The sequence below is a fragment of the Ahaetulla prasina genome, chromosome 2 (assembly GCF_028640845.1).
Source record: "Ahaetulla prasina isolate Xishuangbanna chromosome 2, ASM2864084v1, whole genome shotgun sequence".
NCBI lineage: Eukaryota > Metazoa > Chordata > Lepidosauria > Squamata > Colubridae > Ahaetulla > Ahaetulla prasina.
The window spans coordinates 79561680-79585681 of NC_080540.1; the positions used below are offsets into that span (position 1 = coordinate 79561680).

Sequence of the window (24002 nt, forward strand, 5' to 3'; positions counted from 1 at the left end):
CACATCTGTTGTTATACTGTGTTTTATTGTGCTATGCTATTGCTTGCAGTTGTAATCCTGTCCATAAGACTTCCATTCCTCCTTTAAAGCAATATTGACCGATGAATATTTAACATTAATATATTTAAATGCCAGTGGTCAGAATGAGTAATAAATAGTCATTACTATCAGTTTTGGAACTAAATATTTTTGCTTATTGGTTTCCTGATTTCCCAATAATGGACCAACTATTATTTTTCAGACGCTATGTAAAAATTAATTTAAAAGAAGAATATTCTGATGTGTGTCTGGACAGTGATACTTGCAATGGCTTCACCAATATATCTGAAGGTAAATTCTCCAAATTTAGACTAAAATCTATATATTTACATATTTTTCTTTTTTGTTAAATCAAAAACTTAAGTTTGGCTGATCTTTAAAATACTTGAAACCACGTCAAATTTAGTCCAAACTCTCTCCAGTATAATCACCTACTTTCTTTGTAACTTTGAATCAATTGCTTCTCAGTTTAGAAGGAAACTTATAAATCTGAAATACTGTAGGAAACACTCTTTGCAATATATTTATTCTAGGTGATGTTGAAGAGATGGAGCATCAGGATAGTGAAGAAAACAAACAGAAAAAACCAGATGCAGATGCTTCTCAGTCCGAAGAGAGGGGTGAGCAGGTGGAAGGGAAGCAGCCCCAGAAAAAGCAGCTGTTCAGTTTCAGTTTTGTGAATTCTTACGGGACATCAGAAGTAAACTGCATTACCACAGAAGGGAAGATCCTCAAACTGAGTTGTACGTATCTTTTTAAAATGTCACTATAGGCACTTTTCATTTGTGGTAACTTTATGAGTGGCAATTGATATTTTTTTTCTTTTTCCAGCCTATGCAACTGTTGCTATTGATTGGGATTCCGACACCCGGAAACTGCTTTTTGATGAACATGAAGCTCAGGTGATTAATGTTTTTGTCTCCCTTTTAAAGGGCGGAACTAGTTGGACTTCTTAATCCCTGTTATAAAAAATCTAGGCAAGATGATGTTCTGATTTGAAATGTTTCATAAAAGGCTCTGTAAATGAATATGACCATAAAATATTGTTTTGCAGAATAAATAGGCTTATTGAGAATGTCTGATTTTCTCCATTTTAATATACATTTGTGTTTTTAGGCATTTGAAAAACACAACAGTATGTTTCAGTCACAAAAAAAGAAAACTTCTGTAGCCCTTAGAGAATGTATAGAACTTTTTACAACTATGGAGACACTTGGGGAACATGATCCCTGGTATGTTTTTGCTACTGACTATTCTTTGGACCGCATTTCATAGCTTGTGCTTGAATATGATCTTTGCATGTTGCTGTTGCATGTTGATATGCCATTCTTCCTTACAAATGGAGCTCCCTAGTTCAGAAAGCAGACAATCAGGATCACGTGTGACCACTCTTCATTGTTTAATAGATATGTGAAAGTATCCATATCTACATACCTGTGAGAATTGCTGTGTTGGCACTGCAAAAATAAGACAATTGATCACGTATGTTAAGATTATCTTTCATTATTGCCGCAGCTACATATTATTTCATCTGATAAAGAGGCTGGTACGTGATCCCTATTCCCCTTCTAATTTGTGGTAGATCTAGCAGACCTATTTTTTTAGATAAATCTGTGCCACTTAGTAGATCAAGGATCCAACCTTTTTATTTGTACTTTCAAGAACATGTCAGAGGCATTCTCAAATGACTTATGTTGATGTATCAGGAAGTGAACTAGTGGAGTTGCTCCCTACTCTTTTTAGCTTCTCAAAATCCTTTTTATCAACTTTTTTTTCTTTTCTTTTTCTTTTTTAATAAATAATTTTTTATTTCCATTTTTCAACATCATATTTATGTACAAACTATTATCCATCATTAATCATTAATTTTTATTTATTACTAATTCAGGCCTGCCCGACTGCCACTTCCTTTCTACACAACTTCCCTCTCTACCCTCTACTACTTTCCCATCCTTCATCCCCTTCACTTTACTACTTCCTCTCCTCCTTCTCCACTCCTCCCTTCTTCCACCCTATCTAACCCTCTTATTCCCCTCCTCCTTCTCTACACTTTCCTATCTACTTTCTTCCCTCCTTCTACTCCTCTCTCCTTTTCTTCCTGAAATGGCAGTCGAGCATCCCCAATATCATTTTAAATTTTTTAATTTCATATCTTCAAAAATTACTGTACATTAATAATCAGTCCATGTATCACTTGTTGATTCATTTTCCCCCCCCCTCCCCCCCCCCCCCCCCCCCCAGACTTCCCGGAGCAAATACCGGGTATTATAACCAACAATCACAAGCTAAAGTATACAAAATATACATAACCTCTCACCTTAAAAAAAAATTTAAAAACTATAGATCCCCTCACAATAAAAATAAAAAAGATAGGAAAGAATAATAAAAAAAGGGGAAAGAAACAATACCAACTTCACATATTGCTTCTTCTTACAGTCCATTTTTTAAAATTAATCCATCTTCTCAGATTCAATTTTTTTCTTTTCCCACTTATATATTCCTTCAAATTTCATAAGTCCATTTCTCAAATTACAGTCCATCTTCTCGAACTCAAATTTTTATCACTTATATATTTCTTCAATTGCCATAACATTTAATGTCCATTCTTCTTATAGTCTTATAGTCCATTTTAAAAATTAGTCCATCTTCTAAAGTTCAATTTTTTCCCCGCCCACTTGTATATTCCTTCAGATTTCATAAATCCATTTCTTAAATTACAATCCAGCTTCTCAAATTCAAGTTTTCATCACTTATATATTTCTTCAATTGTCATAAGATTTAATATTCAATCTTCCAATACTACTCCATCAATCAAATATCAAACAAATAATCATTTAGACTACATCCACAATATAACAGTAAACAATTAAAATCATCACATCCACATTATCTGAATTCATAAATTTCACTTTTCAACCTTCACAATTGAGTAATATCATCCTATAGATTTATACCATACAAATAGCAAATAACACAAATCCTATAATTTATATCCTAAACAGATCAATTCCAAAAATTAACCATAATCATCCTATTCACATCTTAAACATTCCTCCCCTCTCCCATTCTATTTTCCATCATTTCCAAACCAGTTAACTTAGCATCTAACAACAAAGGATTCCCACTCTTTAAAACATTAATATAAAAATGTCTCGCTTTCATAACAGAATTAAGAAAATACTTTCTACCTCTAAAATTCACTGACAAACCCATTGGGACTTCCCATCTAAAATGTATCTGATATCTGGACGTGTTTACTTGGAAACATCTAATTGGAAACATCTGTGGACACCGCTGTTAGGGAGAGTAATACCACCTCCCCCAGGTCATGGACTTTAGGACTGAGCTCTGGGCAGAGCAGTAGTACCTTTGTCATCATGGACTTTGCTCTGCCTATGTTCCAGCCTTCGTCATCTTTAAGCCAGCCACCATTTGATCATCATTAGTCAATGGGTGTCCATTTGATTTTGGCATGACATTTGACCACTCCGGACAGCATCGCCTCTCGTCGGCCTCTATCCTCTATTTATGCACTTTATTTATGCGATATTCAGCACTTGAACTCTTGCGCCTGCGAGGTGCCCCCGCCTCGCAGGAATGGCCCCGCCGACTATCAAGGGCCGGCCTCAATGACGGGTCTTGGGACCCACAGAGGTGGCATGAAAAAAAAGAGCCTTTGGGGTTTTAGATAGGGTTTTAAGGGAGGAGGGTTAGGCGGGCGTCGGGGTAGCCCGTCGGGTGGGGAGCCAGTCCCTGCGCGTGCTCGTGACGGTTTTTAACGGGTTCGGAGGTTGGGGGAGATTACGTTCCTGTTGGTGAGGTGGTTCGATTTGCACGGTAAGTGGGAGGGGCAGATATGGCGGAAGGGGATCATATCGTCCTAGGGGGCGCGCCGATGTTTGCAGGCGATCGCGCGCCCGATCCTCGTCCTTTTCCCGTTCCCCGGATGGTCAAGACCCTCAGAGCCTGGGCCTTCGGCTGATGTTATGCAACGCACGGTCCGTAGTCAATAAGGCCCCCCTAATCTACGATCTTATTCAGGGGGGCGCTGCGGACCTTATAGGCGTTACGGAAACCTGGCTGGGCACGGAAGGGGGAGTGCCCCTTGTCGAGATGTGCCCGCCGGGCTTCCGTGCATTCCATCAGCCGAGGGCTCAGGGTAGGGGTGGGGGGGTGGCGGTTGTGATTAGAGAGAGTCTAGAGCCGAGGGAGACCACTGTACCTCAGATTGCCGGGTGTGAATCCCTCCTTGTGAGATGGGGCCATAGGTGTCAGATGGGTTTGCTGATCACGTACCTGGCTCCTTGCTGCGTGTCAGCTGCCCTGCCCGAGCTCTTGGAGGTGCTGGCTGGAGTGGCAGTTGAGACCCCCAGACTTTTAGTCATGGGGGATTTTAACTTGCCATCTTCCGGCTCGTCATCAACGGCAGCTCGGGAGTTCATGGCCTCCATGACGGCCTTGGACCTGACCCAAGTAGTGGATGGCCCTACTCACATCGGGGGTGGCACTCTGGACTTGGTTTTTGTCTCTGGTCAGTGGTTGAGAGATCTGGACTTAAAGGAAATAGTCATTGAACCTTTGTCATGGTCAGATCACTCTCTTCTTCGCCTGGACTTTCTGACCGCCATTCACCACCGCAGGGAGACGGAGCCGATACGTTGGTTCCGTCCCAGGCGCCTGATGGACCCGGAGGGGTTCCGGACGGAGCTTGGGCCATTTCCTGACGGTCTGGCTCACGGCTCGGCTGAGGAACTTGTTGCGGCCTGGGAACGGGCCGCGGCGGGGGCCTTAGACCGGGTCGTGCCTTTGCGGCCTCTGACCCGGCGCAGGTCCCAACCGGCTCCTTGGTTCTCCGAGGAGTTGAGGGGGATGAAGCGCCGGAGAAGACGCCTAGAGAGTTCCTGGAGGTCTAGCCGTTCGGAGGCTGATCGGACACTAGTGAAGTCCTATACTAGGGCTTACCTAGTGGCAATGAGGGAAGCGAGGCGTAGCTACGCCTCCTCCCTCATTGCATCGGCAGATAACCGCCCAGCCGCCCTGTTTGGGTGACTCGCTCCCTTTACATCAGGGGAGCGGGATGACCCGTTGCAGGACGTGCTGAGGAGTTTAACGGTTATCTATACGATAAAATCGTTCAGCTTGGAGGTCTAGATCAAGATTGCAGTGACGCGGGTGAGACGGCTGAGGGTGGTCTTGGGGATACTTTATGGGATGAGTTTGACCCTGTCGCTCCGAGGACATGGACAGGTTGCTGGGGAGGTTGAATGCCACCACATGTTTACTGGACCCGTGCCCTCCTGGCTGGTACTGGCCACCAGGAGGTGACACGAGGCTGGCTCCAGGCTATTATGAGCGCTTCCTTGGTGGAGGAGTCTTTCCGACCGCCTTGAAAAAGGCGGTGGTGAGACCCTCCTCAAGAAGCCTTCCTGACCCGGCTGTTTTAGGTAATTATCGTCCGTCTCCAACCTTCCCTTCGTGGCGAAGGTTGTAGAGAGTATGGTGGCATATCAGTTTCCTTGCACCTGGATGAAACTGTCTATCTAGACCTGCTCCAGTCCGGCTTCCGGCCCGGTTACAGCACTGAGACGGCTTTGGTCGCGTTGGTGGATGATCTCTGGAGGCCAGGGATAGGGGATGCCTCTGCCCTGGTCCTATTAGACCTCTCAGCGGCTTTTGATACCATCGACCATGGTATCCTGCTGCGTCGGTTGGAGGGATTGGGAGTGGGAGGCACCGTTTATCGGTGGTTCTCCTCCTATCTCTCCGATCGGTCGCAGACGGTGTTGACAGGGGGGCAGAGGTCGGCTCCGGGACACCTCACTTGTGGGGTGCCGCAGGGTCGATCCTCTCGCCTTCTGTTCAACATCTATATGAAGCCGCTGGGTGAGATCATCAGTGGCTTCGTGTGAGGTACCAGCTGTCGCTGATGACACCCAGCTGTACTTTTCACACCGGGCCACCCCAACGGCTATCAAGTGTTGTCCCGGTGCTTGGAAGCCGTCACGGGTCTGGATGGGGAGAAACAGGCTCAGGCTCAATCCCTCCAAGACAGAGTGGCTGTGGATGCGGCATCTCGGTACAGTCAGCTGAGTCCTCAGCTGACTGTCGGGGGCGAGTCATTGGCCCCGATGGAACGGGTGCGCAACTTGGGCGTCCTCCTGGATGAACGGCTGTCATTTGAAGATCACTTGACGGCCGTCTCCAGGAGAGCTTTTTACCAGGTTCGCCTGGTGCGCCAGTTGCGCCTTTCTAGACCGGGATGCCCTGTGCACGGTCACCACGCCTCGTGACGTCTCGCCTGGATTACTGCAATGCTCTCTACATGGGGCTCCCTTGAAGAGCATCCGAGGCTTCAGTTAGTCCAGAATGCAGCTGCGCGGGTGATAGAGGAGCCCTCGTGGCTCCCGTGTGACACCTATCCTGCGCAGACTGCACTGGCTGCCTGTGGCCTTCCGGTGCGCTTCAAGGTTCTGTGAACACCTTCAAAGCGCTCCATGGCATAGGGCCGGGTTACTTACGGGACCGCCTACTGCTACCGGATACCTCTCACCGTCCGTGCGCTCTCACAGAGAGGGACTCCTCAGGGTGCCGTCAGCGAAACAGTGTCGCCTGGCGACACCCAGGGAAGGCCTTCTCTGTGGGGCTCCGCCCTCTGGAACGAACTCCCCAGGACTTCGTCAACTTCCGGACCTCCGAACCTTCCGTCATGAGCTTAAAACTTATTTGTTCATCTCGCAGGACTGGATTAGTTTTAAAATTGTGGTTTTTAAGGGGTTTTAAATGGGTTTTGAATGGGTTTTTAATGGGTTTTATTATTTGCTAAATTTTAATTGCGGCCAATTTGAATAAGTTTTTTAGTGGTATTTTAATAGTATTTATTTTGTAATAGTACTGTCATTTTATCTGGCTGTAAACCGCCCTGAGTCCCTCGGGAGAAGGGCGGTATAAAAATTTAAATAATAAAATAAATAAAATAAATATTTCTTAAGCTCATCCACCAAAAAAGCAAATTCCCTTCTGTTTCTTAACATTTTAGGAGGAATTTCCTTCATCATTTTTATATCTTGTCCCAATATCTGAAATTTATTGTTATAAAAGGCTTGCAAAATTTCATACCTAACCTTTTTAGTTGTAAAATAAATAACCACATCCCTAGGTACTCTATTTTGTCTTGCCCACCAAGAATTAATAAATAAATTCTTTCAATATTAATCTCAAAATCTTCTGGCTCCACACCCTTTATCTGTGCAAAGGCTTGCGTAAAAATCTCCTTTAAATTTTCCTTCCTATTTTGTTTCAACCCCCTCACCCTTATAGCATATTCCATTAATCTATATTGTAATATTACTCTTTCTTCATCTGCCCTATCTACCTTTGCCTTTATATCTTCCATCTTATTATCTAAGTTCCAATTATTTTGATTTTTTTGAATTTCTTCTATTTTCCTTTGCAGCTCTAAATTAGCTTTATTAAATTCTGCAAGATCATCCTGCATCTGAATACAAGAACTTAATATTTGCGCAATTGCATCCTTTACCATTTTCATTTCCCTCTTCTGCTCTTCCACCACTTCCTTGAAATCCAACATCTCTTTCTCTATTTCGTCAAATTTTTGATCTATTTCTAAAAAGTAACTCTCTAAAAACTCCTGTAAAAAATTTCTTACTTCCTTTTTGATTTCTTCTTTTAATTTTTGAATCTGAGCTGAAGAAATTTCAAAGTTTTTAATAACTTTTGGCACTATTTGCTTAAAAGCCATTTTAAAAAAAAAGGATAACTTAATAATAGACCAAGAAAAAGAAAGCAAAAAAAAAAAAATTATAAAAGAAAGTTTCAAAAAACTTATCTTCTAAATCACTATAATCCCAAGGAAGAAGAAAAAATATAAATCATAAGATTCTCATTTCTTCCAATTAGTCAGTATCTTCCTATATATCTTCTTTTTCAACACACTTTTAGCACTATTTGCTTAAAAGCCTTTTTCTTTTTTCTTTTTTTTTAAATATAACTTAATAACAGGTCAATAGAAAAGAAAAAATATTTAGAAAAGAAAAAATTTCAAAAAATCTTTCTTCTAAATCAGTATAATCCCAAAGAAAAAGAAAAAATATAAATCATAAAATTCTCATATCTTCCGTTTAGTCAGTATGTTTCTGTGTATCTTCTTTCTTCTATTTCAACACTAGCCGTTAGTAAGCATTTCTACTTTCGTTTTCAGAACACACATTCCACAAAACCGCCATTTGCTTTCTTCTCTCCTATCTTCGCAGCAAATAAATCCTCAGGGGCACACAGTCTTCTTACAAACAGGTGCTAGAACGCCAGTTTCTGCTCCGTCCACGTTCCAATCCATCATTAAAACAATTCCTGTCGTGGAAATTGGACGCTTCGTTTGTTCGCCATAAAGGCAAATGCCTCTCCTAGCCAGGAGCTTATCAGGTTATAGAAGGAGAACTTCCCACAAGCTTTAAAAGCTTATTAGGGCATCTCTACCTCAAACCTAATTGCTCAACTTTCCTCCTTTACCCGAAGGAAAGAATCCAGCTGTCGGACTCAGATTTACGATGTCCTGACAGCTTACAGACTAGGGAGTTAGCAGCTAAATCATAGCTGCTTCTTCACGAAGCGGAGCGGAAGTCCCTATCAACTTTTTTTTCTGGGCAGGATAGCATATCTTCAAACAAACCATTCAGCTATGGCCACTTCATTTTTTAAAGAATGTCTCTGGGAATCTATATAAAATAAAATAAAAAAAATGCAGCAGAAAAACTGCAGGGCAGTTATCACAAATATTATATTTGAGACATATTACAAACATGTATTAAGAAGCCCTTGTTCTAGACAGCTTCACAATGCAAGACAGTGCAATCTCCACTGATAATTTAACATAACTTTTAATGTAATATAAAAGCATTTTTCATATTTTTTTAAAGGTTTAGTAAAACCTTAATAAAATCAGTAACAGCAAAAGTACAGACAAGATAAGATAATTGAAAACAAGGCCAATATATATTGGTTTCGAGGATAAAGTCCTTACTACATTTTTCTGGTAAATGTAGATTCTGATGGCTATTTCCAGTTTAAATGGGAATTGGGGGATTAGTGAGAAGACAAGCGTTAATCAGAATGAAGATTAATTAGTATTACTTTACCCCTTAAAAATGATTTTTAAAAATGCACTGAATAGTGGTGTATCTTATGCATTTCTTTTCCTTTGCTCAAAGTATTCTGTATTCTCACAGCAATACAGGACCCTTTATCAACAGATTATTCTTTCTGTAGCATTCCTTGAAATGATTAGGCAACCATGCAACATATAAGATCCTGGATTTTTTGTGTATCTTAAAAATAAGTCTACTCCTAAGCAAGTCAATAGGTTTTCTTCCTGTAAGGTATAGAGCAGGGGTGTCAAACTCATGTCATCACGTGATGTATTGAGACTTCCCCCCCTTTGCTAAACTGGGTGTGGGTGTGGCTAGCACATGACACATCTGGCCCGTGGACCGCAAGTTTGACACCCCTGCTCTATACCTATACCTATAGAGAAAAACTGTGGACTAAAATCTGATCCCAAAAGATTTATCTGGTTTACTTGAGATTGCTATATCTTTCCAGAAGTATGGAATTGAAAGTCTCATTAAACAAGTATTAATTCCTTTCCAATAAAGTGAATTAATATCTGCAACAAACGCTTTTGTTTTTGTTTTAATTTCTATTTGATTTGTTTCAGGTATTGTCCTAATTGCAAGAAACATCAGCAAGCCACTAAGAAATTTGATCTTTGGTCATTGCCACGTATTTTGGTAGTGCATTTAAAACGGTTTTCATACAATCGATATTGGTTTCGAGGATAAAGTCCTTACTACATTTTTCTGGTAAATGTAGATTCTGATGGCTATTTCCAGTTTAAATGGGAATTGGGGGATTAGTGAGAAGACAAGCGTTAATCAGAATGAAGATTAATTAGTATTACTTTACCCCTTAAAAATGATTTTTAAAAATGCACTGAATAGTGGTGTACCTTATGCATTTCTTTTCCTTTGCTCAAAGTATTCTGTATTCTCACAGCAATACAGGACCCTTTATCAACAGATTATTCTTTCTGTAGCATTCCTTGAAATGATTAGGCAACCATGCAACATATAAGATCCTGGATTTTTTGTGTATCTTAAAAATAAGTCCACTCCTAAGCAAGCCAATAGGTTTTCTTCCTGTAAGGTATAGAGCAGGGGTGTCAAACTCATGTCATCACGTGATGTATTGAGACTTCCCCCCCCCTTTGCTAAACTGGGTGTGGGTGTGGCTAGCACATGACACATCTGGCCCGTGGATCGCAAGTTTGACACCCCTGCTCTATACCTATACCTATAGAGAAAAACTGTGGACTAAAATCTGATCCCAAAAGATTTATCTGGTTTACTTGAGATTGCTATATCTTTCCAGAAGTATGGAATTGAAAGTCTCATTAAACAAGTATTAATTCCTTTCCAATAAAGTGAATTAATATCTGCAACAAACGCTTTTGTTTTTGTTTTAATTTCTATTTGATTTGTTTCAGGTATTGTCCTAATTGCAAGAAACATCAGCAAGCCACTAAGAAATTTGATCTTTGGTCATTGCCACGTATTTTGGTAGTGCATTTAAAACGGTTTTCATACAATCGATATTGGAGGGATAAACTTGACACAGTAGTTGACTTCCCTATCAGGTAAAATTTTCATAAATGTTAGTATGTTGGTATGGTCAGACCTGATATTCTTATGAATAGATGGTCCAAGTAGTCTTTTCACAACTTAAATAATTACAGTGCCCTGTTGCTGAGTTTGATGCCAGCATCTTCCTGAATGCCTTCGTTTTTCTTGCTTTGTTTCTCTACTCTGGAATTTTGTATAGCTCTACTTCCTCTCCCTTTTAGCTATTTTGATTTGGATTTTGAGTTTTGTGCTAATTTTGTTTTACATTACTCTGAGGTTGGCAACTCACTAGTCCAACTGTTTAGGGTTGACTCTCATGATTAGTGTCCACATATTCTTGTAGTAAAGATCTTTAACCTGAGCACATCTTGGCTGTATTTTGGAACCATATCTCAATGTATATTTTATTCGGCAAAATGTTACTTTCCTCTACTCTGGTAATTCAGTAATTTATACATTTGGAATATAATTTAACAAATTAAATAAAATGTTTTTCCTAATATGCTCACAGTAAGTTAAATGAAAAATTAAATGTTTCTCTTGGTCAATATACTTGGAAACAGAAACTGATTTTTCCTCTGTATCAGGTTAATTATACATATTTAAAAAAAACGTGATAACACACACAGTCATGTCTGGTTACATTATGATTTCATGTAACGTTGAGGACTGTAACTCAAACAGGCCCTTGTCAGTATATGTTCTCTGTATCTATATTTTTGTGGGAAAGTATTTTGGAAAGATTATACTAGGTCTAAGAGCGTTTCTTTGAATCTCAGTGAGAATTTGCTTCCTCTCAACCTTGACCTTACTTGAAAGAATTCTAATTACACGCAGTGTCTATATGTCTTTTATCTGTAACTATTTGTAACAATACAGAATAAATTCTTAGTATAAATATCTCTTTCCCAGCCCTGTTATAAATTTTCCAGAGACTACTCCAGAGAGCCTGCCATTGTTGCTCATGTGGTTGTAGCAAAAAATAAAATAAAATACATTTGCAGAGATTACCATGAAATGATGATTATATTAAAGTATTTTCTTCAGTGAGGCAGTAGTGTCTGTGTAAATGTATCACAGAATTATTCAGGAACATTGTGGGTAATCGGCAATATTGTGACTCTTGGTGGTTTTGGATGAATAATTTTAAAACTGGTTTTGGAAATAGATTGTCTTTAAGGTATTAGCATGTTTTTTTGCCACAACGTTGTTCTTTGTGACTTCTTTGTAGGGATTTGAACATGTCTGAGTTCGTTTGTGATCCAGCAGCAAGCCCATATGTATATGACTTAATTGCTGTTTCCAATCACTATGGAGGCTTGGGTGTAGGGCACTGTGAGTAATTCATGCTTTCTTCCCCGCCCCCGCCCCCCCCCCCTCTGCAAAAGTTCAAAATATGTCTTCTCAGCAATATCCAAGATTAAAGTAAGGATTTTTGAAACTTAATATAACCCATTGCAGGCTTCTGGGTTTGGTTCATTGAGACCTGCCCTTCAAAGCTAATAGAAGCAATGCAACAAGAACACTGAATTGTCAACTTTGTAGACAAGAAACAAATTTCCAACCTCAGTTAAAATGCTCTAGTTAATGTCTGTTAAATAGATTACTGGGATTTGGTGGGGGGAGGGTTGTATCATAAAGTTCCCCTTTTCTGAAGCTGCTGTTTGTTATATATCTTCAATAAAAATATTGTTATGAGTCTTCAGATGATATTTAAATCAGTTTAATAAGTTTTCATGAGTTTAATAACACTGGTAAAAGTCCCATGAAAAAGCGTTCAGTGCATCTAGGCAGTTTGCAGGTTGTTACTGAATGTGTTTAACTTTTAATCTATTAATTAAGCATGTAATGATTGTGTAATAGTTTTAAAAATCGAAGTGTAAAGCTTCCCTTTCCCTCACCAGTGATTCATTAAAGTGCTGAGTGGGTTTTCTTATATAATTATTTATTCATGGTTGCCAACTGTAGTAAAAGGGAAGGAATTCCTTTACACTTCTTTAACAGTGTTAGAGACTATCTGTGTTTGCAAAACTCAGACTGTATTTTTAAAGCATGTCATTATATTTTTCTCTTGCATTTGTTTACCTGTCAGATACTGCATATGCTAAGAATAAAATCAATGGAAAATGGTACTACTTTGATGATAGCAATGTATCTCTAGCTTCTGAAGAACAAATAGTGGTAAGTATTTCAAATAAATAAAACCTTTTCCTGCTAACTTCTGGAATTTAAAAAATGCAGCTGTTAAATCAGAGTAGCAAGTTAAAATGGCATTACAACTTATTTTCAACAGAAAAGAGAATTCACCTAAAACCCAATAGTAACAGGGGGTTAGCTGCAATTCCTCAAACTAACCTCTCAACCTGTGCACTGATTAAGTGATAGGATGCATGACTCCACTATTTTCTTGATTGTGTCATGCTCCTTCTTGCTTCTTCAGGTGATCAAGGGATCTTTAATGGGCTGGGTCTGGGAATGGTCAGCATTTCTTTGGGGATACTGATGCTAACAAGTCTACACAGCTGTTTTAGTCAACTACTATGCAATCTCCAATATCCATCTTCCTTTTTGGGGAGAAGATTGTTAAGAACTGTTGAAGAGTCCGCTAAGGGGAACCCTAGAGGAAATAGATTGCCTAGAGTCCTTTTTCTTTCTGAATTCACTCCAATAATAAGATGGAAATGTCATTTGTTGTTCCATTAAATTACCTTTATTGTGACTTGGATTTGAAGAGTGTACTTTTTCTGGTCTTATCTGACCTCTCAACAGCATTCAGCAGTTTGTACCATCAACAATTACAATTCTAAACTCCCTGCAAAATTTGGGAGATGAAGGCAGAGAGTCGATGATTATTTAGTCAATGAAAGCAGGAGGCTGTTGTGATTTGGCTCAGGTTGAACCTTAAGAAGGAAGGTTATTGTTTGTTCAGAAGGGTCCTCTGTCAGCTCTAGTAACTAGTTGGGATGGCACTCACCTTGAAGGAGGAGGCTTGCAATATGGAATGAATGGAAGCAGCGGAATCAAACTCAACCTTAGCAAGATTATCAATGAGTCCTTGGTCCTTCCGATTCTAAGGACTTTGGTCCTGTGGTAGGTAGTAGCCTCAATTCATTAGATGAGGCTTCCAAAAAAGATGTCAAGACTTCTATCTAGGTATGTGAATATTTCAGAGGTCTGAGTTCTGGGGCTTTATAGGCTAGCTTGATTATAATTTTTCTGTTAGGTATTGATTTTTTAAAAATATTTTTCAATTGCTTTCTTTCAGACAAAGGCAGCATATGTACTGTTTTACCAACGCAGAGATGTCAAGCTCAAGGGGAGCCATTCTTTTTGCCCAAGCATGGAACCAGAATCTGAAGAATGTGATGGCATGGATACTAACTGAATTTGTGTGGTTAATCTCCAATATGAAAATACATCTGAGGACTTATTTTGAACCCCTGTAGGGCTACTTGACAACACAAGAGCCCTCAGCACTGAAAAATAAATAGAGGAAACAATAAGTTGGCAAACTTGGGCATACTCTTTAACCTAAGAGTTTTTAATCAAATTCTATCTTAACTGTTCAATAAGACGTCTAAATCTGACTTTGTATTATGAAGATTGTGTGGATTAAGAGCTACTATATGACTGAAGCTATGCATGTTAAAAAGATGGCTGTGTTGGTTTGCAACCTCAAATTGGTTTTCAGTGAAAGAAATATATTTAGTTTCATGCATTGTGTAAAGTGTACAATCTGAGAGATACCCGAGTACTGCAGAAGTGCAACATATGGACATCAGCTTCAGTCTTGGTTAGCACATATTACCACAACATTATGTCAATCCCTTTTGGACATGTCATGATCAGACTGCTTTTTTGAGAAAGTATTTCTCCTGGCCCAAAGTCTCCCATCCAAAAATTATCTTTTAAGAAGTATTTCAAAAAATAGTTTCCATGTTTTCAGGCTCAATGCCAGTAAAGCAATCCTATATGATTAATATACAGATAATATCCCTTTCCTGTAGCAATATTCAGAAACCCTATTCTTTATATTCATCTGATAGCAATGCTTTATGTTCATTTGACACCTTCTCTCTACATTTATGCAATGTTTTATCAGCACCGTATATAGATCTCAATCCCTTTCTCTTATGAAGGCCACACAAAATATCCAATTACTTTGGATGTGTTTCAACCCATTCATTTTGTTTCCTGACATTTTATTCCTACTTATTTGGGTAATTTCCCTTTTGTTTAGCCATTTCCAGATCAACTAAAAGTTACCAAAGAAAAATAGCCCTGCTGTTCTCTTTTTGATCCATATCCTTTTCACTAAGTCTTAATGTACTTTGGTAGTAGCTTATTTATATAAACTAAGAGAGTTTTCAGTAATCCTCTGGAATGCCACATTGTAATGAAGAGATTTGTTATTAATGGAAATGGCTTTGAAATCATATTAATACCTCATGAAATTATTTCCTTTTGCTGTTGGACGGTATGTTTCAAGAATTCATTTAACACTGAGAATCATTTCTTTCACAAATAAATTTTACATAGACTTTTCTCTGCAGTTCCACAAGCTATAGTCACCAGTGATCCAACATTATTTTAGCAGAATTTATTAGATGTGAATAAGTATTCTCTGTAGATTTTAGCAGAGGAAGAATCATTGCTGTCAGCTTTATTCTGTTCACAGTCAATCTTCCAATGATTATGATATAGATTTGCAGGTGATTCTTCTAAAGCACTGAAATGATTATTTGGTTGAGTTGCCTATGCTTCCAGATTTTTAAACTGGTTTGAGGTTTTATTTCAACTGCGTATTTTTTCTTGCACATAAGGGACAGAGAAAAGGGGCTGGAATTATTTAAATGCTAATGTCAAATTACATTTTATGGTTTTGCATTTTTCTGTTTTTCTAGGTTTTAATTTCTTTTAAATGTAACATTTGGAGAGATAAATATTTAAATGCAAAAAGCAATTTATAATTAAATATAACCTTATATATTTCTGTTGCATATTGAAGCAAAAATCTACACTGTTTTTAAGTATGATCAGAGAGTAAGTACATTGAAGTAAGTTTCTTCTAAATGCTGTACAAATGGTATTAGGAATCTTGATTTGCCTCTGACTAGGCTGAATCCTAGCTGATGTGTACATATTGTATAGTATCAAGATCACTTTTAGACTAGCACTGGATTGTTTTACTGTGTAAAGATAAAAGAATAAAATAAAGAGGAACGGATTGCACAAAGTATGTACTCTTGGTATTTCTGTGTGGAGAATTAATCTTACTAAGAATTTGGCTTGACTTAAATCTACTTATCTCACTTCCTAGGAAGATTCATCAATCCTTTTACAGTTTTAAGACCGTCATCTAACTGAGGCCATTTATGACTAATAAAAAGAATAGTCTGAAATAGGCTTACAAAATTGAGTTATATGCAGTAATTTCTGAAGCACTGGGACAAACAATAAAGACAATATTTCTTTTTAATATTCATCCAGATCAGTCCTGATTAGGTTTATCAGATTCAAATAAGAAAATAATTCCTTTATTAACTAAATAAGTAATATTAATTTATTAATAATAAATTGTCATTGGAAAGCAGTAAGTCCCATCTTGGAGGAAAGTTCTAGTAGAAACAAAGGTTCCGTGACAGTTGAAACCTTCCACAGGGAGAGGAGGGGCACCAAGCTCTTAGCTGGGGAGCTTTCAATTCAGCCTATGACTTTCTTGCTAAACAAAAGGATTTGTGCAATTGCTCTTTTATCTTGTACTTGCCTTGAAATTGGGAAGCCTTCATAAACAGGTCTGGTGGATCCCAAACTTGGATTACAAGGGGCACTGGCTTATAAAAACCTTAATGTAGATTAGGCATCCCTCACATTTTGATAATATCATCACAACCAGGTTGCTTAGATATTTGTATCTTACGAACACATTATGGGATTTCTAGAGAAAGCAAAACTTCAGGAAAGATTGTTGAAGCAACACAATATTAAGATAAGTTGCAGATGAGCACTTCAAAAAAGACCTTGTTAAAATATTCACAAAGCTTAGACGCATCATTAATAAGTCTTACAGCAGTTGTGATCAATTAAAGTTGCTGAGAGGGTTGTTTATGATTCTTTTTTTTCCTTTCTCATTATTTATCTGATAGGTAATGATTGAGTCAGGCTATCTCAACCGGTTTAGTGCCTGGGAGAAGATATGAAGCCTTGATTTCTTGGTCAAAGTTTATAACTTCTGAATTTACTTCCAGAAGTATTTTAGGGAGAACTAGAGAAAACTAAAATTTATCTCTCTGTGTTTATGCTATACTCAGAAGTAGATCTGTTGTAAAGATATGCACTCATGTATCAACTTAGTCATAGTTCAGCAAATCACTATGGGGGAGATGGGTGTCCTCCAAATATTGAGGAAGAGTGGGAGAGATCAAAGTGACCTGGTTCAGACATTGCTAAACAACAGTACCAATATGAATGTGATATGGCTATGATCAGATAAGAATTAAGCCAAAAAACGTGGTTAATAATGTACTGTCTCTGTTTAATGAAGGTTTGTAAGTTACCTGCTCCCCAAACTGCTTTTATCTGGATTTTTATAAATCAATTTTTGCAATTTTCACAGCCTATATGTTATAAAGTGTGGCTTGCACAAATCCTAAATGGTATCTATCTATGCCATGTCCAAATACTGGCATTTAGGCTAAAATAGCTTTTCATTGACAAAATGCTTTAGTTTACTATTACGTTGAAAGCCATGGCTCAGTGTGAGGTATAAATCCTCCCAATTTTATATTTTGAGATGAATGACCAACCAAAGGAGTACCAGTCTACTGGTTTTGGGAGGGGACTGGCACAGGAATATTAAAAGCTTGCTCCAATTACAACTTTCTATAAGTAATCAGACTTCTGGACAATTCACTATTTTTCTCTTTCAGGTGAGATGTCTGAAAAGTTAAGTAGATGCCGTAAGGAGCTAGCAGCAGCTATTGATCGAGCAATGGAAGATCTGTCCATTCCTTTCCTTCCTTCTCAAGATACCAGCAACAACCAGGACTCTGATTTGCCAATAGTGCAACTTTCTACACCCCCTAATGTAGATATCTTTCATTCTAAGGGAGAGGTAATATCGCCTACTGTGTATTGCCCCCAGCCATCTTCAGCAGTCTCTTCTCCTGAAAAAGAGAATCCTCTCCTTAGGTCAAATCTTTTTCCAGTGGCGGTAACCTCGACTATTACATGTACCAAACGGGAACCACTGATGAGCAAGGAAAATACATGGTTGCATGCCCCAATCTTTATGGCTGACAAGCAGTATTTTATCAGCCTACAAGACAGTGAAAGATGGAAGAAAGGACAAGTAAGGTATGCTTTGCCATCACAGGCTTGATTTGTGATATTATGAGCAGCATCTGAATTTGTTTTGATGACTTTGGCTCCTGCTAATCAAAAACAGAGTAGATTCTAGAACTGACTCCAGGCATTTTGGTGCCCAAGATCAAATAGTAAAAAACAACGCAAAGCAAAATTATAGTATATTTATACCATAACCTAATTTGCTGGTCAAAATTTGCTATCTCACTCAGCTCATTAACTCTGGAATATATTACCAAGAGAAAATGAGTAAACTCCATATTGGTCTCCTACCAGCAGGCAAATATATTTTTATTCAATGTAAACTGAAACAGGATGAACTTGTATCAGTTTCCAGATGAAATCTCAATCACTAAGATGCTATTTTAAGAAGGTAGGCTTTGCAAGATATCCTTAAGAGGACAGGTTTGAGCTCAAAACTTCCTAGAGTGTTCTCTTTCTCCGTGGAGGTAAACATGTCCAGTCCTTTGAATCAATATTCCTTATTCTGTGAAATGTGGACATCCATAGCATACAAGATGGAATTGATCATACCCATCACACCACAGTTGCTCGTAGACTGAAGGATAAAGATGTCAAAAGGCTCCTAAATAAATGGCACAATCATTACATAACTTTTTAAAATTATTGCGTATTTCATTGGTATTCTATTTTTATTAGTTCCCGTCATCATGATCATTATTCAAAGAGCAAGCCACATGTTAAAAAAAAACCAATAGAGCAGGTATTTGTTATGGTAAGAGAATAGAGGCAAAAGTTTCCTGGTTTGTATTTTAATAGAGATCACCAGAATTCCCAATAGCCAAATTCAAACTAAGAAGCATTTATTTTTTTCAAAAGCTTTTATTTTCAGGATGATGAAGTTTTAAAAAATTGTATATAAAAATATGTTAGGGTAAAACCAAGAAGATATCAAAAAGGCAGTTTGGGAAAGTGCTCGGGAAGACAGCTTTATACCTTCCTAGGCACAATGGGCTTATGCGTTAATGTACAAAATGAATTTGGATAGCATAACTGAAAATTGAGACATCCCTAGTACTTGAATACTGGGATAAATTTCATTTTAGTTTGTGAAATTGGTTGGCTTATTTTCAAATGTTTCTCTTACAATGGGAAATGCCCTGGTCTAGTGTTCAGTTAAGATGTTTTTATGCTGTTCAGCAAAACTGATGAACGATCCATGAAGTCAGAAACAAACATAATTTCCTGTGATGTTCCTCCAGAGAATCCAAAGGATCATGAAGATATGTCTGCTGGTAAGCAAGATTTCCTCTGTTCCATAGCTCTTTTTAAACTGGTTCTATGAAGGGAATTGGCCCTGCACGCTTAAAGAAGCAAAAAGAATATGCACATCAGGTTTTCTGCAGATTTATTAATTTATATTGTTTTAATATAGATGTCAAGCACAAAATGAATGCAAGATAAGGAATTTTTAAAAAAAGCCATGCTCTGAAAAATAGCAATAGCTAATTTTGCATTGGCTTGAAAAGCACAACCTTAAAAGTGGGAAGATAGAAATATGTGATGGGAAGGCATCCTCCTTTAGAACTTGTTTCCATAAATGTGTGTGTTAGATTCTTGCTCTAGTTCATTAGCTTTTCACAAACCTGCATGCCCCCCAAATATATCTCATCCATATTTGAAATAGCAAACACTATTACAGAAGATGTGAGAAGAGCTATTGTAATCGTTAAGAGAAAAAAATGAATATCAAATACAAATAAATACCAAATTTAAAAAAATGAATACCAAATACTTAATAACTGGAGTGGTGGCTTTATAACTGCTGTCTTGATTACATTCTCACGTTTGGACAATTGGAATTCAATTTGAAACTCTTTAGTTTCTTCAGAATGAGCAAAGAAAACATCATTCTGATATTTTGAAGGATCTGGAGCAAGTTACCAGTCTTTTATGCAATTTTTTTTTTCTGTAGATGAATCCTCAGCTGTCCATCTGGGTGAGAGGAACACTTTCAGAAAGGTCCTAGAACACAGCCCTGAAGATGAAGCTATCATTGAAACCTTGTTGGATATGGAAGAGGAATACAGATTAAACAGCTCCACCTTGCACCAGCTTCACTAGGCAGGTGGTGTAAAGTGTGAGCTATTTTTAAGATTTGTTAGTAACATTTTTAAACCATGCAAGCAATCCTGACCAGATGCACAATTAAAATAAGCAACTTACAATATTGGCATGGAGTTTATTTTTTCTTCTCTGTAGGATAATGAACAGTAGGTCAATCAAATGCTACTGCTTTTGCTTTGCCCTTCAAAGTAAGTTTCCATTGCAAAAAAAGATACTGCCTATAAGCCATCTTGTGACATAATGATGGGACGAGTTTCACAGAAGGAAACACAAAACAGATAAACGCTAATAAAAAAACTGGCGGTGGAATGAAATAATCTATTTCTTTTATCTAAAGATTCATTAATGGTAGGATCTTGTTGATGATTTACTCCATGGTTTTCTCTAGGGAAGCAAGCCACACATCTGCTTTCATGTCAGACAGGAAAGGAGAGAAAAAAATGTGTAATTCATGGTGATCATAAATGTGTAGTTTAAAAGAACACCCTCCACCTTCCAAACTGCCTAAAATTTTTATTTGGAATGAAATTAAAGATTTGGTGGGTTTTTAGCTTTCACATATTATCATAGCCTTTTGGGGGATAAAATACTATTATTGACCATTGAAGAAAAAAAGTAGGCATCAGGATGTTCTTTACCTGTAGCTTGGTTTCTAGCTCAATTGTTGGCAACCATTGCAACTGACTTTTTGTGACATGTCTCTCTTCATACAAAGCAAATACAGGTAAGTCCTCGATTTAGGACTGGTCATTTAATGACTGTTCAAAGTTCCAGCAGGACCCCCTCCCCCAAAGATATTTACAACTCCTTTGTAACAGAAACACACACACACACACACACAGTGTGAGTTACATAACTTCATTTTGAGTGCCCTGCATTTATGGCTGTTTATAGCATCCTGGGTCACGTGACCACAATTTATGGCTGTTTTGCCGAAACTGTTTACTTCCATTTTTTTTTCAAAAGCACCCCATAGTGAACTATCGGTTCACTTAATGACTGTGACATTTGTTTAATAACTGGAGTGGTGGCTTTATGACTACAGCATTTGCTTAATGACCATCACAAAAAAGGCTGTAGAATTGAGTCCATCGTATCAGTGATTTGCTTTATGATTACCAGGAAGATGGATATTTTATATATATTTATCTATACTTCAGATACCTTACATATATTTTTATTATTTTTCAGTAAATATTCAATCTTTAGAATGCCACTTTCTTCAAGTTCTTCTTAAATCATTTGATATAAGGACATATAATTATTTGATATGAGCACACTAGCATAGAATGAATTTGTTTATATATCATATAAAAATCTGTACTACTGAAGTGTAACTTAAGTAGGGCCTTAGCTATGAATCTGGACCAGATGAATAACTGTACCCATCAACCCAGACATGCAATAAAAAAGAGTTCATGGACGTTTTTCAAGTTTTTGAGAGGTGAGGCTTTCTACTTTCTTTATGAGGAAATGGCACTGAGATGCAAATCAAGTTGCACTACTGCTGAAAAAATATTTGGTTGTATAAAATAGACTTTAAATGAGTCTAGACTAGATAAAGTAAAAAAAGTAAGCAATTTTCACACCTTAATTACAGAATAAATTATCTTCGTATGTGAGATATGAGATTGTTCTAACCTAGGCTTCCTGAGAAATCATAAATCACAATCTTAGTCCCCAAAAACCTCTTTTATTAAGATGGCTGTGAATATGGCCATTCACAGCCGTAATGATTCACAAACAGTCTGTGAAGATTCTGACAGATGTCTGCTCGAGTTGACACAGTCTTTCAGGTTGAAACTCTGCCAGAGACCTAATTGTCAGTTAGTTTTGCAAGGCCAAATGGAGCACAGAGTCAAATGGAGTTTTCAGAGCTTGAATTGACTATATGAACTAACTGCTTCCTGCAAAGGCTCACATCCGTTTGCTCCTCTTTTATGTCTTATGGGAGGGGCCAATCATCTCCAAGCCTTACTCCCGAGTCACCCTTTTTTTTCTTAATTGTTCTTGCCTTCTGGCAGCTCTGTGCATGTGCCCACTGGGAACAGGCTCACACTGTTCTTCTGCTTCACTGATGTCAGATTCTGGAGGCAGCACATAACTACCAGATGGCCCTGGCCCCCTCTCTGCCTCCAATGCAGAGCCCTTGTCCGAGCCTTCCCCAGACTCCAGGACTGGCCCACATTCCTCCCCAACCTCCTCACTGTCAGAATCTGCTGCCAGCTCTGCTGGCCACAGCAGAGATAGAATTAAGCTTGTGAATCTAAAACAGAAAAACCTTGCCTACAGCAGAAGAAACAAAGCATGGAGATATATATATATATGTTCAGCTTACTGCAAACACTGCTTTCAAACCCTTCAGGTAATATCTTATTGGTTCTTATTGGTTATTGGTTCTGATGAAGGGGGATGGAGACTTGGACATGGCCTATGGACCAAATATTTCCCATTGCTATCTTGGATGGGGCGGGGGAGGAGAGGGTTTCAAAGCAGTGTTTGCAGTAAGCTGAACAATCTGAGAGGAGAAAAGTCTTAACCCTCACCTTCTTCATAATTCCCCCCCACCCCCCAAGCTGCTCAACCTTGGGTAGAGTTAAGGAACAATGAAAAGAGACCTCTTCTCATTCCTGTTTTTAGTCTGTGACAGAAAAAGGATTGGAAAGGTATTACATATAACATGCATCCCCACAGGTTTCCGTTGGGACCCTGTGATTCATGGGTTTATTCATTTTCCTTGCTATATAGCACTGCCATTTCACAGCTGTAATGAACTCTTGTTATTCTGCTGATGCACAGAACCACGATATAGCATAATTCAACAACTGCATGCGTATCAATTCTCAGAACTCTCAGCTAAGGTCTCACTGGTTGGGAAATTCATGGGGCTGCAGCCTGTAGATCAAGGCCAATGATATTCTGAAAAATTATAACAGGAAATATTGGAAATGCTGTAATTACACCACACTGTTAAAAAAAAATTAACTCGTCTTTTAATGTGCTGCTACTTTAGTGTCACAGTTTGACAACAAGCCACAGCCACGTATAATTTTTGGGTGGTACCTAAGGAAAATGATTCAGTCAACCTGCCTTTAGCCTTGTGAACTCAGAAACATGTATCGTCTTGATTATACACACAACACTCTTTACTCCAAAAGCTATGAACATAATTAATAAAGAATCTTATTTCATATACATGTTAAAGCTTTAAATGCTTGTCCCTTAAGATGGATTAGTTTAAGATCTGAAGCCCATTTTCTATACCGTAGATCTAAAATCCATCAAAAACGTATCTCAATAAAAAGATGAATTTATCTGATTCTAATCCATACTTTACTAGCATTCCATTCTAAAATTAAAACCCAAGTTATTCTAGTGAGTGATATTTACTACAGTGAAATTTATTTATTTTCCATTTTGGTAACAGCATTCAGTTACTGTGTTTACCTAGATGACAGGAGAAAAGTTAGAAAGGAAAAGGTGACTCTTCATCCAGCTCTTGGCCAAGCTCCAAGACTTTCTAGTAACTTGAACATCTAAATAACCAAATTCCACCAAAATTCAAGTCTTTAAGGATAGGTAGTTTCTCAAATGTAGTGGGGTTAAGCCCTAGCTGTCAAGGAACTTCAGGGTTAAACCATCTTTTGGAAAACGGTGACTTTTAACAGATACAGCAGCAATGTATTGAATTCTTAATACATTTCCGCTATCCACAATGTATAAATTCTTTTTCCAATGAGTTTGGCTTGGGCTACAAGTTTAGTAGTTTACATTTGATCAATGAAGAACTATCAGCACAAGTTCTAAGATAACTCA

General features: G+C 38.2%; 2 protein-coding genes across 2 annotated transcripts in view; both read left to right on the forward strand.

The window, feature by feature from the left end:
* The window catches only part of USP4 (ubiquitin specific peptidase 4), a 50399-nt gene extending 34445 nt beyond the window's left edge, over positions 1 to 15954 (forward strand). Inside the window, exons 15-22 of the mRNA XM_058166138.1 lie at positions 242 to 330; positions 573 to 782; positions 871 to 941; positions 1156 to 1271; positions 10598 to 10747; positions 11965 to 12068; positions 12826 to 12914; positions 13999 to 15954. Of these exons, the coding sequence (XP_058022121.1) occupies positions 242 to 330; positions 573 to 782; positions 871 to 941; positions 1156 to 1271; positions 10598 to 10747; positions 11965 to 12068; positions 12826 to 12914; positions 13999 to 14118 (949 nt within the window). The 3' untranslated portion in view covers positions 14119 to 15954. The remainder of the gene's footprint in view (positions 1 to 241; positions 331 to 572; positions 783 to 870; positions 942 to 1155; positions 1272 to 10597; positions 10748 to 11964; positions 12069 to 12825; positions 12915 to 13998) is intronic.
* Positions 15955 to 16156: 202 nt separating this feature from the next.
* Positions 16157 to 23685, forward strand: C2H3orf62 (chromosome 2 C3orf62 homolog). The gene is made up of 3 exons (XM_058166143.1): positions 16157 to 18089; positions 19260 to 19354; positions 20035 to 23685. Exons 1-3 carry the CDS (start codon positions 17668 to 17670, stop codon positions 20181 to 20183), a joined length of 666 nt encoding a protein of 221 aa, XP_058022126.1. The 5' UTR covers positions 16157 to 17667; the 3' UTR covers positions 20184 to 23685.
* The last annotated feature ends 317 nt before the right edge of the window (positions 23686 to 24002 follow it).

Coding starts and splice junctions, on each gene's coding strand:
- C2H3orf62 (XM_058166143.1), top strand. CDS start 17,668: ATGTCTGAAAAGTTAAGTAGATGCCGTAAGGAGCTAGCAGCAGCTATT. Junction 18,090..19,259: donor TGGAAGAAAGGACAAGTAAG/GTATGCTTTGCC, acceptor TATGCTGTTCAG/CAAAACTGATGAACGATCCA. Junction 19,355..20,034: donor TCATGAAGATATGTCTGCTG/GTAAGCAAGATT, acceptor TTTTTTCTGTAG/ATGAATCCTCAGCTGTCCAT.